Raw genomic sequence first — 15,574 nt, 5'->3', positions numbered from 1 at the left:
CAAAAAAATAATAAAAGAACAAAAAAAAAAAAACATTTGTTATTATTTCCTAACTAATATTATAAATGCGAAACTGTGTTTGTTTGTTACGCTTTACGTCTTGGCTACTAAACCGATATTCGTGAAACTTTAACAAGCACATTGTCGACACTGCACACACACATACCATCCTCCCCCTACATGAATTTTGTGCAGATATTTTGTAATGTTAATCATATAACAATGAATTATTTAGGGGCGAATGTTAACTTTCTACTTTATCGGGAAAGAAAACAATAACGATGCTTATGTAAGTATTTATTGAAACTATTTACACCCCGGACACGTAGAACTTCGTTCACAATACGCGTCAGCCATTTTGAAACACGCGCGCGCAACTCACACTATACGTTGAATTATTGATATAACAAATATACACAAATACAGTTAATACATAATAATAATATAATAATAACATATTTACAAAAAATATATTATTTTACATAATTGTACATATGTAACAGCAAAAGTAATATCGTATCTAAATAATAATAAGTATATTACACATATAGAATCATTTTATATAGAGTATGTACCTTGTGATTATTAATAATATATAATATTTGATTTTAGGTTATTATATGAAAAAATATAAATACATATTATAATTTATGTTCTTTGTAAGATATAATATATACGAGTATAAATATACTAAATATAACATATTATAACGATAATTATAGTAATAGTAGATAAGTAATTTTAATTTATATATATATAAATATATATATATATATATTATAAATTATATAAAATTACATACATTAAATAAAATATAAAATATGTAATAATAAATAAATACATGTATATTTATAAAATACTTTAAAAAATAATAAGTACGTACGTACATATATAATAATTAATTTCCACTGGTCATATTATTACATCAATATGAAAACATATTTCATAAAAATAATTTATGTAAAGCTTTATATACCGAAATATTTACTTTCGAAATATTGACTAGCACTAAGTTTGAAAAATAGCATTTAACCTAAAGACACAGATTTGTTATTTAAAATCCATTGATTATATTTATTTTCATATAATTTGTTCGTACATAAGAAAGAGATAAGAATTCCTTTCCGAAGTATGAATAAATATATAGTTGCATGTTTTTTATTACATGTTTAAATGAAAGAGGTACTCATTTCATAATGCATATGTGTACCAACCCGCATTGGAGCAGCGTGGTGGAATAAGCTCCAAACGTTCTCCTCAAAAAAGGAGAGGAGGCCTTAGCCCAGAAATGGGACATTCGCAGGCTGATACTGTATGTTTATCTGTGTATATGTGTGTTTATGTGTCTAAAGATCAAATGTTATTGGACGATAATGTAAAAAAAAACTTTACTAATAATTTTGAGGGTAGTTTTAAAATGCGTTGTTGTACAAATTATCCTGTATAAAATATCTGCAAATCGCGGAGGGATAACGTACCTACTTATATAAATTGTAAGATATGAGTAATTCTTTAGAACAGAAAGTATCATAGAAGTGGTTCAAGATCATTTCAATCTTATGACAGTAAATAAAGTCAATCACAATTAAAAATAATAAATTAATGTTTATATTAAATAATTTAATTTATATAAATTTATTTTAATTTGGAATTCAATATATTTATAAATAAATATTGTACAATGAGGTTATTGTTATATATTATTATTGTTTATATATATAAATATATTACATAAATATAAAGATATATAATATACTTCTAATATACTTTCTATTCTTGTTCGAAAAACATAAATACCTTTCGAAATCTAAATTTTAATCAATTTATAGTAATTTAAAATAAAAAATCTTAACATTTCTAAATATCCCAAGAACACCATAATATATGCTCTTGGTTAACCAGTGAAGTTGATAGAGTATGATCCTGTGTTGGGGTCAAAGTTTTGTGCTGGGTGACCGTTAAAGGGATTGTAACTTTGGCTTTGGTAATTCTGAGATTGGTAGTTCTGGTTCTGGTAAGGTTGGGGGGTGTACGCTTGGTAGGAGAACTGGGGCTGCTGGTGGTACACCTGGCTCTGAGGTCTCTCTTGGGGAAACTGTTGAGGAGACTGACTGAAGAGACTCGACTGTTGCGAGTAAGAAGGCTGAGGTTGGTATTGTTGTTGTTGGTATTGTTGTTGTTGGTACTGTGGTTGCTGGTACTGGGGTTGTGGTTGTTGGTATTGCTGCGGTTGGTACTGTTGTTGTTGGTACGTGGGCTGGGGTTGGGACTGGAAACTCGATTGGAAGTTAGTTTGAGGTTGGACGGGTTGCTTGTACTGTCTCAATGAACTGGGTCTCGCTTGGGCTCGGCCATTGTATTTTGGGTCCTCGTAGATCCTTGGGTCCTCTCGGTATTGGCCGTCGTCTTCTTGGCCATCGGTCAAGGCGTTTGATGATGGGTCGTGTAATGTAGGCGGTGGTACCATAATTCCAGTGCCTGTAACATTACAGGATATTACAGATTATAAATAAAATCTAGGATTAAACAAATTTCTGTACACATAAGAGAAACGATGTAACCGCCAGGCTAATAAACCCTGCGTGATTACAGCCAGTTGGCATAATTTAAACACGGCGGCCGATCTCAAGAGAGATTAGCCAACTACGCAGAATATATTATAGTGCACAAGTGTGTGCGCAAACACAGGTGCACTCTCTATTCCTTAACTCTCATAATCCGATGGGACGGCGATCCGACACGACCGGAAAGAGTTCAGGCGCTGGACCAACGTCTTTACGTGCTTTCCGAGGCACGGGATTGAATACACTTCTAGCTTAAATAAAATAATTATAATAAAATTATAAATTCGTTAAAAATTGCACTGTTTATGTAATTAAATAGTATATTATTTTATTATAAGTACGAATACATTTCGACCGTAACTTGTTTAGTTTCAAATATATTAACGTTCTTAATTTAATTGACAGTGAACGATTATAGTTATGTAAACTGTTTCACGCCTAATTCTAAACTCTCGGTCAACTACCTAATAAGCAACCAGGCCGTGAAGGTTACCATCCATGGGTAACCAGAATAGAAATTGCGTAGCGCACCAAAACGATGATAAATTTGACAAACTCTTGCTTAGAAAATTTAATAAATTACTCAAGGCAAGTATGCAGATAGTTTTTGTTTATTTATATGTTGAATATGTAAAATTGTGTATTACATGGGACTAATAAACAAACCATGGAACTAAGAGTTGTCTCATTCGAATAATGCCGGAAATATTACAATTGTAAACTGTAGTAACTATGTATTCATTTTTTTTATAGTATAGATAGGCGGACGAGCATATGGGCCACCTGATGGTAAGTGGTCACCAACGCCCATAGACATTGGCATTGTAAGAAATGTTAACCATCGCTTACATCGCCAATACAAAACCAGCCTTGGGAACTAAGATGTTATGTCTCTCGTGCTTGTAATTACACTGTCTCACTCACCCTTCAAACCGGAACACAACAATATCAAGTACTGCTGTTTTGCGGTAGAATATCTGATGAGTGGGTGGTACCTACCCAGACGAGCTTGCACAAAGCCATACCACCAGTAAAATGTTTGTTATTTAATTTTATAAAAAACTAAAAGTAATACAATATTTGTATTCAAGAAGAATTCAAGTCTCAATGCAAGTCTCTCTTTTAAGCTATGCGAAGATCACAGAGACACGCATATATATAACTCTATATAGACTATTTTGTAACATTGGCAAATATTTGCAATTATTAACAAATATCAATATCAAACTAATCTACAAAGTTATATGTTTCGCAAAGGTTTCTAATCATTTTAATTACTAATACTTCCTTTACAACAACATTTAATTAGATTGATTTGCGCGCATTCATTTCTTTCTCAAGTAAATTAGTGTAGGTAACGTAATGGGTGTCGTAATATAACTTTAGTAGTTCTTAACCCACTTCGGTAGTTTTGTATACTTAGTTCCAATGTCACTGATTAATTACTTGTGTAATTAGTAAATTGTAAACGCTTTGGTAATATATTTATACCTGGTGTGGTTGAAGTTCGCCTAATATCTGTTCTTATTTTTATTTTTTTTACTTTGAAGCAGCGCGGTGAAGCTCTAGGCCTTATATGCCTTAAATTTACTTCATTATTACAATTGCAAGTCACTAATAAAACAGATCAATGATCGTTATTCCTACATTTGTAGTACGAAATATTAAACAAACCTTCTGGCTCGAATCCCCTTTGGCTACTCGCACCGTATGACACTTCGCGAACTTTCCCGCTCTCGTCAACGTATCCGTATTTTCCGGCTACGTCACCACTCGGATACTTAGTTTCAATCTTGAAAGAACCATCCGCGGCTTCATAACCGTAGCTGTATGAGCCGTCATCGTTTTGTTTGTTTATCTGCTTCAATATCGGCACCGGTGTCGTCGTCGGGCCGTAGTTTTGCGAGTATGCTAACGCGCACACCGCGGAAAGTATTATTCCCTGGAAAGTCAAAACAAAATGTTATTTTTATAACAAAAACATTTTACAATTGGTACCATTGTATTGATAGGTATAATACCTTGTATTAACATTTTAACCGCCTAAGGCAGACTGACAGATGACATACAAAACTATAGAGTACGATGCACGAACGAACAACACCCAGATATATATTTATAATGAATCTAAATACGGTGCAACGTCACTGCTCCGCCCCCATGGGCTATAACGTGATGTTATATAGTCTATATCTATTATGCTTTCACAATTATTAGGCTATTTAATGCGATGGTACTTTTTATATATGTATAGACTAATTTTGTATCAATCAAATTTTCTTCAGTTGACTAAACAGAAAAAAAAATTTTTTAATATTTTCAAGATATATTAAAAATTGTAGCTTAATTTTTTATCACGGAATTAAGTAATTTCACTTTAGTGTGAGAATTTCGTGACTTTAAAATTACTTCATTCGAAAATATGATTCAATGTTTCGGTATAAGCAGTTAAAACGGAAAATAAGTCTAGAACAGTTTCCGAACCAAAGGCGTTGGTTTTATTAGCAACAAAGAATAAGTGAATGTCCTCTGACCTTGTTAAATACGGAATTATTTTTAATATTAGTAGGCAGTTAATAGTCTGCGGGCTTAACCACGTGTTAAGTACGATAAAAAATATTTATTAGTGCTTCAAATATGTACTAAATATCTATATTTAAGTATTGCTGTTAAACCATAGATAGACTTAATACGTAGATCTTGGCCTAAGATCAAATCTGTGCAATACTGACTTTTCATGTACTTGTGTTTACAATCCATCTAGTAATTGGCCTTGAAGGAAAACCTCGTAAGCAACATGATTTGTAAATCAACCAACAAATATTTTAATATGGCTTACACACTTCTGATTATTAAAATATTTTTAGAATGGATTTATACTGATATTTTATCAGAATCACGTTGATTTTAATATTCATTCCTATATATCAATATCCAACATATAAATTATTTATTTCTGTAAATAGATAAATAATTTATATATAAATATCAATTGATAATTTGATTAAGAAATTTATTTCAATATTTAAAAAAAAAATATTTTTTTTTTATAATTTGGTCCATGTCAAAGGTATATCGAATAAATAATTAAAATGCTTAGCTTACTTCAACAACATTGAATTGTCGTATTGGATAGGTTTAATTTATCAACTTCTAATATTGAAATCAAAAGACAAGTTGTTATAAACTAAATTTATTGAAATAAATATTATCTGTGGTAGCAATTGAAGTCATTGTTTAATTCGAATAATAAAGTCGTACGTACATACACTATAAGTCTAGTTAACAAGTTATATATTTAAGTGCAATTGAATGTAAGAATTATGTTATTCATTTTGATGAAATAAACGAAGTATTTCTTCAAGAACCTTGTAATTTTTACAACTCTCGTACTCGAAGGGAAGGTAATTAGTGCCTTATTACGGGATTCCCCGATTCAACTGTCAACCGAAACCGAATCAAAACTGAATAATGATTTATGTGACAACTTACAACACTAAGAAAAATATTATAGTCAGTTATGAATTTTGATGACGCGTGATACACATATGTATATTTTAGATTCTAGTATATTTTTGTATATAATGTTATAATTACGGAAACATTTAACGAAAATTTAACTAAGTGAGTTAATGAATTTGGAATGTCTTAATTAGTTAACATTGAGATAATCTTTCAATTACTTAAATCGTGTTATATATATATATATATATATATATATATATATATATATATATATATACATATAATATGCAGAAATATTATTAATACTAAAGTAATATTCAAATAATTTTATAAGTATGACATCAATACATTACAATTCTGTTTATTTTATTAATTTGAATAATATTGTAACCGTTTCTGAAATGAAATCTATAATTACGTATGTAAACCTTATAAATCATTCAATAGTATATAATATACAATAGTATATAGTATATAATCATTAAATAGTAACGCTATTTTGGTCCGAAACAGGATTTAAAACCCAGAACCTGCACCTTTAAAACAAGCCACTGGATCAAGAAAGCTGTTAATTATCATGAATTCAGCATGGCTTTAAAGGGACTACGCCCAACAGTGGACTGCTTTAGTCCAAAAATTACGTATTACAGCAATTCATTTCCAATGTCACATTTATGATCCAAATATCGAATACATTTAATATGATAGAATTCGTATTTGAATACATAAACAAACTTATGAAACCTTCGCAATAGGTCGGCCTTGCTTGTATTCATCGCTGTGATATCGAAAGCTTATTACTCAGTCGAAGCCTCTGGAATGCGACGTAAATAATAATTAAATATTAAATATATGTAGGTCTACATAGCGTCACATAGACGTTTCTTGTTTTTTATGCCTTTATCCTAATAAGAGCTATGCCTACTTTGCTCGTGTGTTTATTTGAAATGTTTTTGTTGTTAGTTGGATTGAATTCCCCTCAAACTGTTTTATATAAATATTCTATTTAATTCGATATATTTTTAATTAATTTTAGTGATTATTTTAATAACAAGTTTTATCAAAATCGGTACAGTGTGTTTGTGTGTTTTGAGAGATATTCGTACAGACATAAAATATAGATTTAATAAAACCTTTTAGTCGCTATTCATAAAAAAACGTTTTTTTACTGTTAATATATATACTTATTTATATTTGTAAAACATTAAGCTTATTTTTATTTAGTATCTTTTTTTAATTGTTTTGTTCTTATTTATAAGAAATATAGACATATATTATTACTTTATTAAATAAAGACATTTATAGAAATTTATAATCCTTATTTAAAACAACAACTTCCAACAAAGGAGAATCATTAAATGAAGTCATTTGACGTAGATCTGGATTTTGTCCATACATTTGTTCATGACACATCCAAAAAGGTCGAATGTGACGTTAATAAAAAAAAACACCAACACGTCACATTGTTCATACGCGGGAAATTCCTTACATACTTATATTATTCTACCACTAATCATAGCGTTGAAATATTCGAATAAAATAATTAAGGGTTTCATTACTCGAATTAGTTAATAAATATTTTATTGATTGTCAAAAATATACCATCACCTACCAAAGAGTAGGTCACGTACTGCATCTGAGGTGGAGTTTAAATGAGCCAGTGTAAAGGACGCAAGAGATATGAAAACTTAGATACTTAGGCTGGTCCAGGCAAAGAAGTTAGGATAGTAAGTTAATATAGTATGTATAATATAGTTTGTTAAAATAGTATGCACTGTCTATCACATTCGTTTTGAAATTAATCAAAACAATTAATTTAAGTTCTTATTTTATCTTTTATAAGATATAATATAGTCGTATTTTCTCTTTTGCAGTCCGGTAAGTTAATTGTTATTCCGTATAGTCTATTAGTATTCTCGACCATATCGGTTTAAGCAACGCCGGGCGTGTGGCCTAGTTACATTTAATTGTTTCACGTAACATTACCGTTTGAAGAAATTCGCCGTCTCAAGGTCGCTTAGTCATGTTTTGGCAACGCTACAAGTATCAATGAAATAATAAGGAAAATCTTCTTAATCAGACTAAATTTTTTAATGCGAATGAAGCTCTGTTTGTTTGTTACCTCGTCATTAAGAAACCATTGAATAACGATTAGCGTAATTAGATTATTGATGTGACATAAAGGAAGCCTGGAGTCTAGGTATCCTATTTATATGGGCATATGCATAAAGGGATTTACTTGAAAAATATATTTAACGCAAAGGGAAACGCTACAAACAGTTACTTTGTGCATTAGAGTAATGATAATTTATATAAAAGAGGACAGTAGTTTTTTGTTCCATACACAAAATACTCGAGAAAAAAATCAGGGATAAACAGTTTTTTGAATAGGAATTAAACATTACATAAGGAAACTGAACGAACGCGAAAGTTTATGGCGAAACAAACTTAAAATTAATAAAAACAAAATATTAATTAGTATTTTTATTGGTTACAAAAAAAGACGTTTATATGTAATCGGTGTTTATAACTTATGAGCTTTGGCTTAACCACTGGCATTGGCATTGTAAGAAATTTGAACCACCCCTTACACCGGCAATGCATCAGTAACCTTAGAAATTAAAATGCTATGTCCCTAGTTTCCGTGGTTACACTGGCTCACTCACCCGTCAAACCGGAACACAACAATACTAAGTATTGCTGCTTTGCGGTAGAATATGTGATGTGGCTCGTACCTACCCAGACGGGCTTGCAAAAAAACCCTAGCTTTAATTATATTTGTGCACATAAAAGTTATATGCGAATAAGTTAAAACATACCGCATACCAGTGCTTCGTAGACAAGTATAAATTAGAATAGGTTATGAGATGTGCTACACATAATTGAAGATGAGTCTACGCATCTTCGTAACGACCTTGCTACACGAAGCGCTACGTCGAGCCATAATTAAAAGTACTACGTTTTTTTTAAATATTAATTATTATTCAGGTAATATATATAATATTATTATATAGAGTAGATAATCATATATAATGATTTTATGTATTATAAGTACTATAAAAAGTATACATTTTAGTTTCTTGTCGGTCCTTACTAGATTCTAAATTCAAAACTTAATAGTTAACGTAAATTAATTCATAAAATTATATATAATTGTTTTCAATTTATGTTTTACATTTACGTTACATTTATACTAAATATTTGTGTTTTTATAAACGCCTGTCATATGAGATATTTAAAACAAGACTAAATATATTTTTTACAAAATTCATTCACAATTAAATCATTAAAATAATGAAATTTATTTTAATGTATGTTCTGCAGCTTTTTTAACAGCAATAATAATTTTAATCTAAGAAGTTAATTATGAAATATATAAGAAAAAATACATTTCATATTATTATATAATATAGATGTATAAGAAAAGGAAATAAACTTGTGCAGACCATAAGATTCGATAAACAACAAAAAATAAGTTTTTAAGGAAATATACCTATTATACTTTATATTATATTATACATAGTCGGTGCAACGACTACCTACTACCTGCTAGGTCGGTACTAATCACAAGCTTCATAACATTATATACTACACAACATTTCACCTAATAACAACACCACTTAAAATGGCCGATCGTACAGAAATCCTATAAATTACAGTCAATAACGATTTTCCTAACTATTAGATCCAGTTGTTACTTTAGTTTGTTACGTAAAGCTGCGCCCGCGCACTTATGCCTTGCAGCATTCCTTTGCAACTATCCTTGTTCTGATAGCTTTGTATAATATTACCACCACACTCTGTATTAATACTAATGTACAAGTTATGTTCTGGGCGTTCATTAAATTTAATATATTTTTTTTAATTTTACATAAAAGTATGCAAAAATAACTGAACTGAAGATTTAATAAGTACTTGATATTCAATCAATATATTGTTTACAAAACAAAAGTAAAAAAGACAAACACGAATCTCATTTATGCAATATTGTAAAGTTGCAGCGTCATGAAAAAGGTATCACAATATAAGTTTAAACTGGTTTGGACAATTTTTTTTTTGCTTTAATCTAAATACCAACTGTCATAAATGATACCAATAATATGTGACGCATTGCTTTAATTTAAGCAATATAAACTTTTTTCTAGTAACTAGATATGTCTTTAAAGGAGTTTTTATTGGATTTCTTATTAAATAACTATGTAGGTGGCTTTATATAAGGTTTGATGGAAATAAATACGTTAATTTGAAAATTATTTACATTCAAAGAATATTTCTCAATATTACATACCTAAACAACGTTTGGGCAATAAATTGTATGATGAAAATATAATTAACTATAGTATACACCAGAATGATTAAGCAATATATATTTACTTAATTTAACAATCGGTTTTATGTCAATGTGTAAGAATTGTATGTATATATATAGTGTTCTAATTGTCAATAGTTTTTTCTTCGTTATCTTTTAAGCTATGTGCATATTTATATTTCGTTGTTAATTATCATAAAATAAAATAAAATTAAATCATAAATAAAAATAAATCAGAAATAATATTCACTATTTAAAAAAAAAAACAAAAATTAACTAACTAAATATTATAATAAATAAATAAATCAAAGAATACTAACCTTCAAAACAAACATTGTAACTCAAATTTTCCGAATGCAAACGTGAAACTTTCGCGCGTTTTGCACTGGCTATGGCGTCTCACACACTTGTGAGCCTCTCGGCCGGCACTTGTATTTATAATGTCGTTTGGTTACAACAGCCGCTAAATATTGTCATGCGGCCAGCGGAGCCCTTGTGGTTTAGTAATAGAACCCTCATTGTCTTTGCGGGTTTCAAATTATCTATCGTAGCTATTTATGACGATATTTAATATGGTGACATTAATGGGGTTAATTGAAGTCGATAAATTAATAATAATAAGGTAGTATTTCATTATCATTTAAAATGAATTCCTCACGAAGGATGCCTGGAGCAGACTTTTCAATTCTACAATAAATTCCGGAGAACATTTTACATTTATCAATAACTGAATTTAAAACCCATAGCTTATTAAACTATACAGGATTATGTAAATGATATAAAAGCTTGGAGTTCATATTCGTTGATGTTCATACAGTAAATATAATATGAATATTTAAATGTTTATTTTAGATTGTTAAAAAGAGTGATGACTAAGATTCTTGATGCTTTTTCTCGGTACAATCCACATTCCGGACCGGTGGTAGATTAATATTAATTGTGAAATGAAATTGTGAAATGAGGATGCAAAAGGGCTTCTAAAAATCTATTAGAACTCTACAGGACTTTATATTTGTTTTTGATTTCGATTGATATCACTTTATACTTAAAAAATACTATGTTCTTGTTGTCTTTTGAAAATCAATTTTCATGCATTATATAATAATTTATAACATATTTTTTTACTGGTGGTAGGGCTTTGTGCAAGATCGTCTGGGTAGCACCCACGCATCAGATATTCTACCGCAAAACAGCAATACTTGGTATTGTTGTGTTCCGCTTTGAAAGGTGAGTGAGCCAGTGTAATTACAGGCACAAGGGCATAACATTTTAGTTCCTGAGGTTGGTGGCGAATTGGCGATGTAAGCGATGGTTAACATTTCTTACTATGTTATACATTATGTATGTAGAAGGACGAAGCGCTTTGAATCCACATTCATCATTCGCACTGCGAAACTATGGAATGCTTTGCCTGAGTCCGTATTTCCTGATAGGTACAATGTTGGTGTTTGAAGACACCATCCAGATCCAGAGTAAACAGGTTTCTTATGGGCAAGCGTGCTACATCCTAGACCGTGTCGATGCTTAACATCAGGCAAGTCAACGGTCAAACGCTGGCCTATTAATTGTAAAAATAAAAAATAAAATGTAACATTTCTTATCTATGTCTATGGGCGTTGGTGACCACTTACCATCAGGTGGCCCATATGCTCGTTCGCTCACCTATATTATAAAAATAAATTCAATCGTAGTTACATCTATGTAATATGATTGTTGTAAATGAGTAGTATACTAGTGAGTTCCTTGCTAGATCTCATTGGTAGAATCAACGATTACGATTCAAAAATGCTCGTAAGATTACCTGAATAAATTACATTTTTATTTTAGATTTTTATTATATTATTTCCTAATATAATTGTTTTAAAATAGTATTTCAAGGCACTTGAGATCTTGGAACTAATCTGAATTAACAAATAGAACATTCAAGAAGGCTATACCTTATCACTACCTATATACATTACAAGACATATTCGTTATAATGTATGCGTAGTTTAACGTAATTGTAAAGTAGCAATGCGGATGGGTCGTTGCTTGATAGGATGTAAAAAATGTAACCACGCATCGGCATCATGACTTTCATCCGGGGTCATATTCGCATTGTAAACTTCTACAAACTATACAAAAACCGAAATCAACCGTATAAGAGAAATTCGTTGCGTTAGTTACTATAAGGCAATTAATAATTTCTTATGGTAACTGATAGCGTAAAAGGATTAATAATAATTTAAAGAAAATTCTCGAAGTCTCCATATATGCTTAATCATTAATAATAATAATGATATCCTAGGACATTTTTCACACACGGCCATCTGATCCCAAATTAAGCTTGTACAGAGCTCGTGCTATGGAAACCAGACAACTGATATACTACATATACTAATTTTCTTTTGTAAATACATACTTATATAGATAATTACACCCAGACTCAGGACAAACAGACATGTTCATGCACACAAATGTCTGTCCTGGGTGGGAATCGAACCCACAACCTTCGGCGTGAAAAGGCAAGTATCTACCAACCACGCCAACCGGCTCGTCAAATTATTCACGATTTACACAGAACAAACAATTTATTAGAAACTGATTTTTCCAGTTCATTCCGAATAATTTCTCCACATCTCAGATACCGATGTAAATCCGTAGTAGATTTAGCCCTTGCAGCGCCTAGAGCGCTGAATCATCAAGACGCCAAGGCCAAGGGCGACCAGTCTCAAGTATTAATAGGGCAGGAGATCGCTCACTTTTGATAAACGTTGAAAGTTAAAAACTAAGTTTTTTATAATTTTTTTTGTTCATATCAAAAACATATTACTTTATGATAAATATAGATTGATATTTAAATGTTAATGCACATGTATTTGTATCCGGAAATGAGTAAACCAAAGAATAGTTTTGTTAAAAGGTTAAAAAAAATATTATTTGATAATTTGCTTTCGTTGAATTTGTTGTTGTTCGTTGTAGTTGAATCGAATGTACATTCAGTGGAAAGTAATCCTTTTAGACGTTTGAAAGTTTTATTTTAGAGAACTAAACTCTAGCCGTATTTTTAGTACTAGGCAGAGGAACCATAACATATTATCCGGCAGACTGGAACTGGAGTATGTGGAGATCATTCCACATTCCACGAGATAGCTTAGCCCTTCTGTCCTGCAAAATTTAGGGGTGGGAAACTTGTCTCAATTCCGATCTCCTAGGTTTACCCTCACTCATAGGATAAGAGAAACTAACCACGATCCTCACTTATTAGGCACTTTCTTAAGAGTGATCTCAATCCAATTATTTCTTCAAAGTTTGTACATGACATTACACGTGGTGGTAGAGCACTGTGCAAGTCCATCTGGGTAGGTACTCACGTATTCTAACGCTAAGCTGGGATATTATAGTATTGTTGTGTTCCGGTTGGAAGGGTAGGAGATAATTCCCAAGTTTGGTGGCGTAGTGCCGATTTGAGGGACGGTTAATATTTCTTACGGTGCCAATGTGGTGGTGGTAGTGACCACAAAACATATGGTAGCCTAATTGCCCAACTTAAATTAAAAAAATATATATAGATACGTGAAAATAATAACATTTATATAACAAACCTTTAGTTGTCGGTAGACTCTTTTACTTTTGTCCGATATGGAGTCAGGTATCGGCTATAGATGCAGGCAATTGCCATTATTATCCATTGCAGCGATTCTTTCTTTTTTCTTACCATTATCGTGTCAATCAGAAAGTCAGAGACGACAATCAATTACTATTTTGCATGTTACTCAGTTAAAAAAACTCTCAGCTTTCTTAACGTTATATTATATAGTTTATATTTAAGGTATATTTATCACATACCCTTACTTTAAATCATGTATTAAACCGGAATCATCATTTTACATCTGTAACAAATATTTTCCGATATAATTTTCATATTAATTATTAGGTTTCGATTTTCAAATAATAGGTATGACGTATTCTTGTATAGTACATGGATGGAGCAGATGGATTTGCTGGTAAGTGGTTTCCTGAATAATATCAGCGGAATTAATGATGATGTCCTTCTAACAGGTCTGTGTACGGTGGCCATTCTCAACGTGGATAACCAACTACGGTAGATAATATAGTGTTCAAGTGCATTCTCTATTCTCTCACCCTCATAATCCCATTGGTCAGCCATTTGACACGAATGGAGAGTTCAAGCGCAGGATTAACTTGCTTTTTGATGCTCGGAACACTACCAACTTTCAACTTCAACTGCGACGTGAATGTCATGCTAGAAAAACTCAATGACGTTTTACTGCCCCGATGCAGAATTTGCAACTCAGGATGTGCAGCCTTATAAGCTATGCACTTGATGCTGTCTAATAGATAGACTGATTCACTCCCCGTTCACATTATAATTCGACACGACATTGTTACTTTGTTAATTGAGTTAAAAAGTCTAAAAACATTTGTGTGTGCAACTGTTTGCAATGTCTCAGAATCTCAAAAACTTCCCCATGCCACCAAAATAGAGTGGCAAGTGTTCCTTTAACAGAGACGCAGTCCTAAATCTACTGTCATAATGAGCAATCATTGATAATTATTTCACATTTACTATTTAAGTAAAAATTTTGAACATAAAGAAGGCACTTCGTAATTAGTTTCATAACTGACCATTTAGAAACCAGTTGTTTAAACTATTGCATCTCTTGTCGGTTTTTCTGGTTCAAATTTACATTCTGAACCGGTATTAGCTTTAAGTTGAAATTATCTTGTAAATTGACAATTAAAGTGTACTAGATTCGATCATCATGTTAGAAATAAAATTGATAAAGCGAATTTAAGAATAAAAACTGTCTAATTCATCCTAGGCATAAAAAAGAATAAATAGTTATTGCAGGTATATAGTTTTAAAATAGTAGTCATAGCGATAAGGCCGCTTCCTGTACATCCTCCTTGTGTATTTTTATTTTTAGTTTCATTAGTATACAATAGATTATTCGTATTATATTGTACATTACTTACATTTATGTAAATAATATTTACTTTTATAATCATACTTTTTATATGAAATTGCATTCTCAATCTCCTCAATTTCGTTCAATATCACGAACCATTTGAATATTTCCAACGGCATTTAATGGAAATTGATTAATTAATACTGTATATTTATAAACAAAAATATTAGGTATCTCTTGCAGTACTTCCATACTTCATTGATATACAATGAAATTCGTTAGTGACAGTCCGTGAAGCTTAGGCGGAGATAGTTTTTAGAGCC

At 31.1% G+C, this 15,574-nt stretch overlaps 1 protein-coding gene across 1 annotated transcript; it reads right to left on the bottom strand.

The window, feature by feature from the left end:
• Positions 1–1,557: 1,557 nt before the first annotated feature.
• On the bottom strand, positions 1,558–10,787 carry LOC126771478 (regulator of nonsense transcripts 1). Its single transcript, XM_050491376.1, has 3 exons — positions 10,659–10,787; positions 4,239–4,506; positions 1,558–2,478 (listed from the first exon to the last, which is right to left on the bottom strand). The coding sequence occupies exons 1-3, from the start codon at positions 10,671–10,673 to the stop codon at positions 1,895–1,897; spliced, it is 867 nt and encodes a 288-aa protein (XP_050347333.1). The 5' UTR covers positions 10,674–10,787; the 3' UTR covers positions 1,558–1,894.
• Positions 10,788–15,574: the final 4,787 nt, after the last annotated feature.

Source organism: Nymphalis io, chromosome 10, assembly GCF_905147045.1.
Source record: "Nymphalis io chromosome 10, ilAglIoxx1.1, whole genome shotgun sequence".
NCBI lineage: Eukaryota > Metazoa > Arthropoda > Insecta > Lepidoptera > Nymphalidae > Nymphalis > Nymphalis io.
The sequence above is the reverse complement of the archived record's forward strand: the minus strand, read 5'-3'. Positions and strand labels throughout refer to the sequence as shown.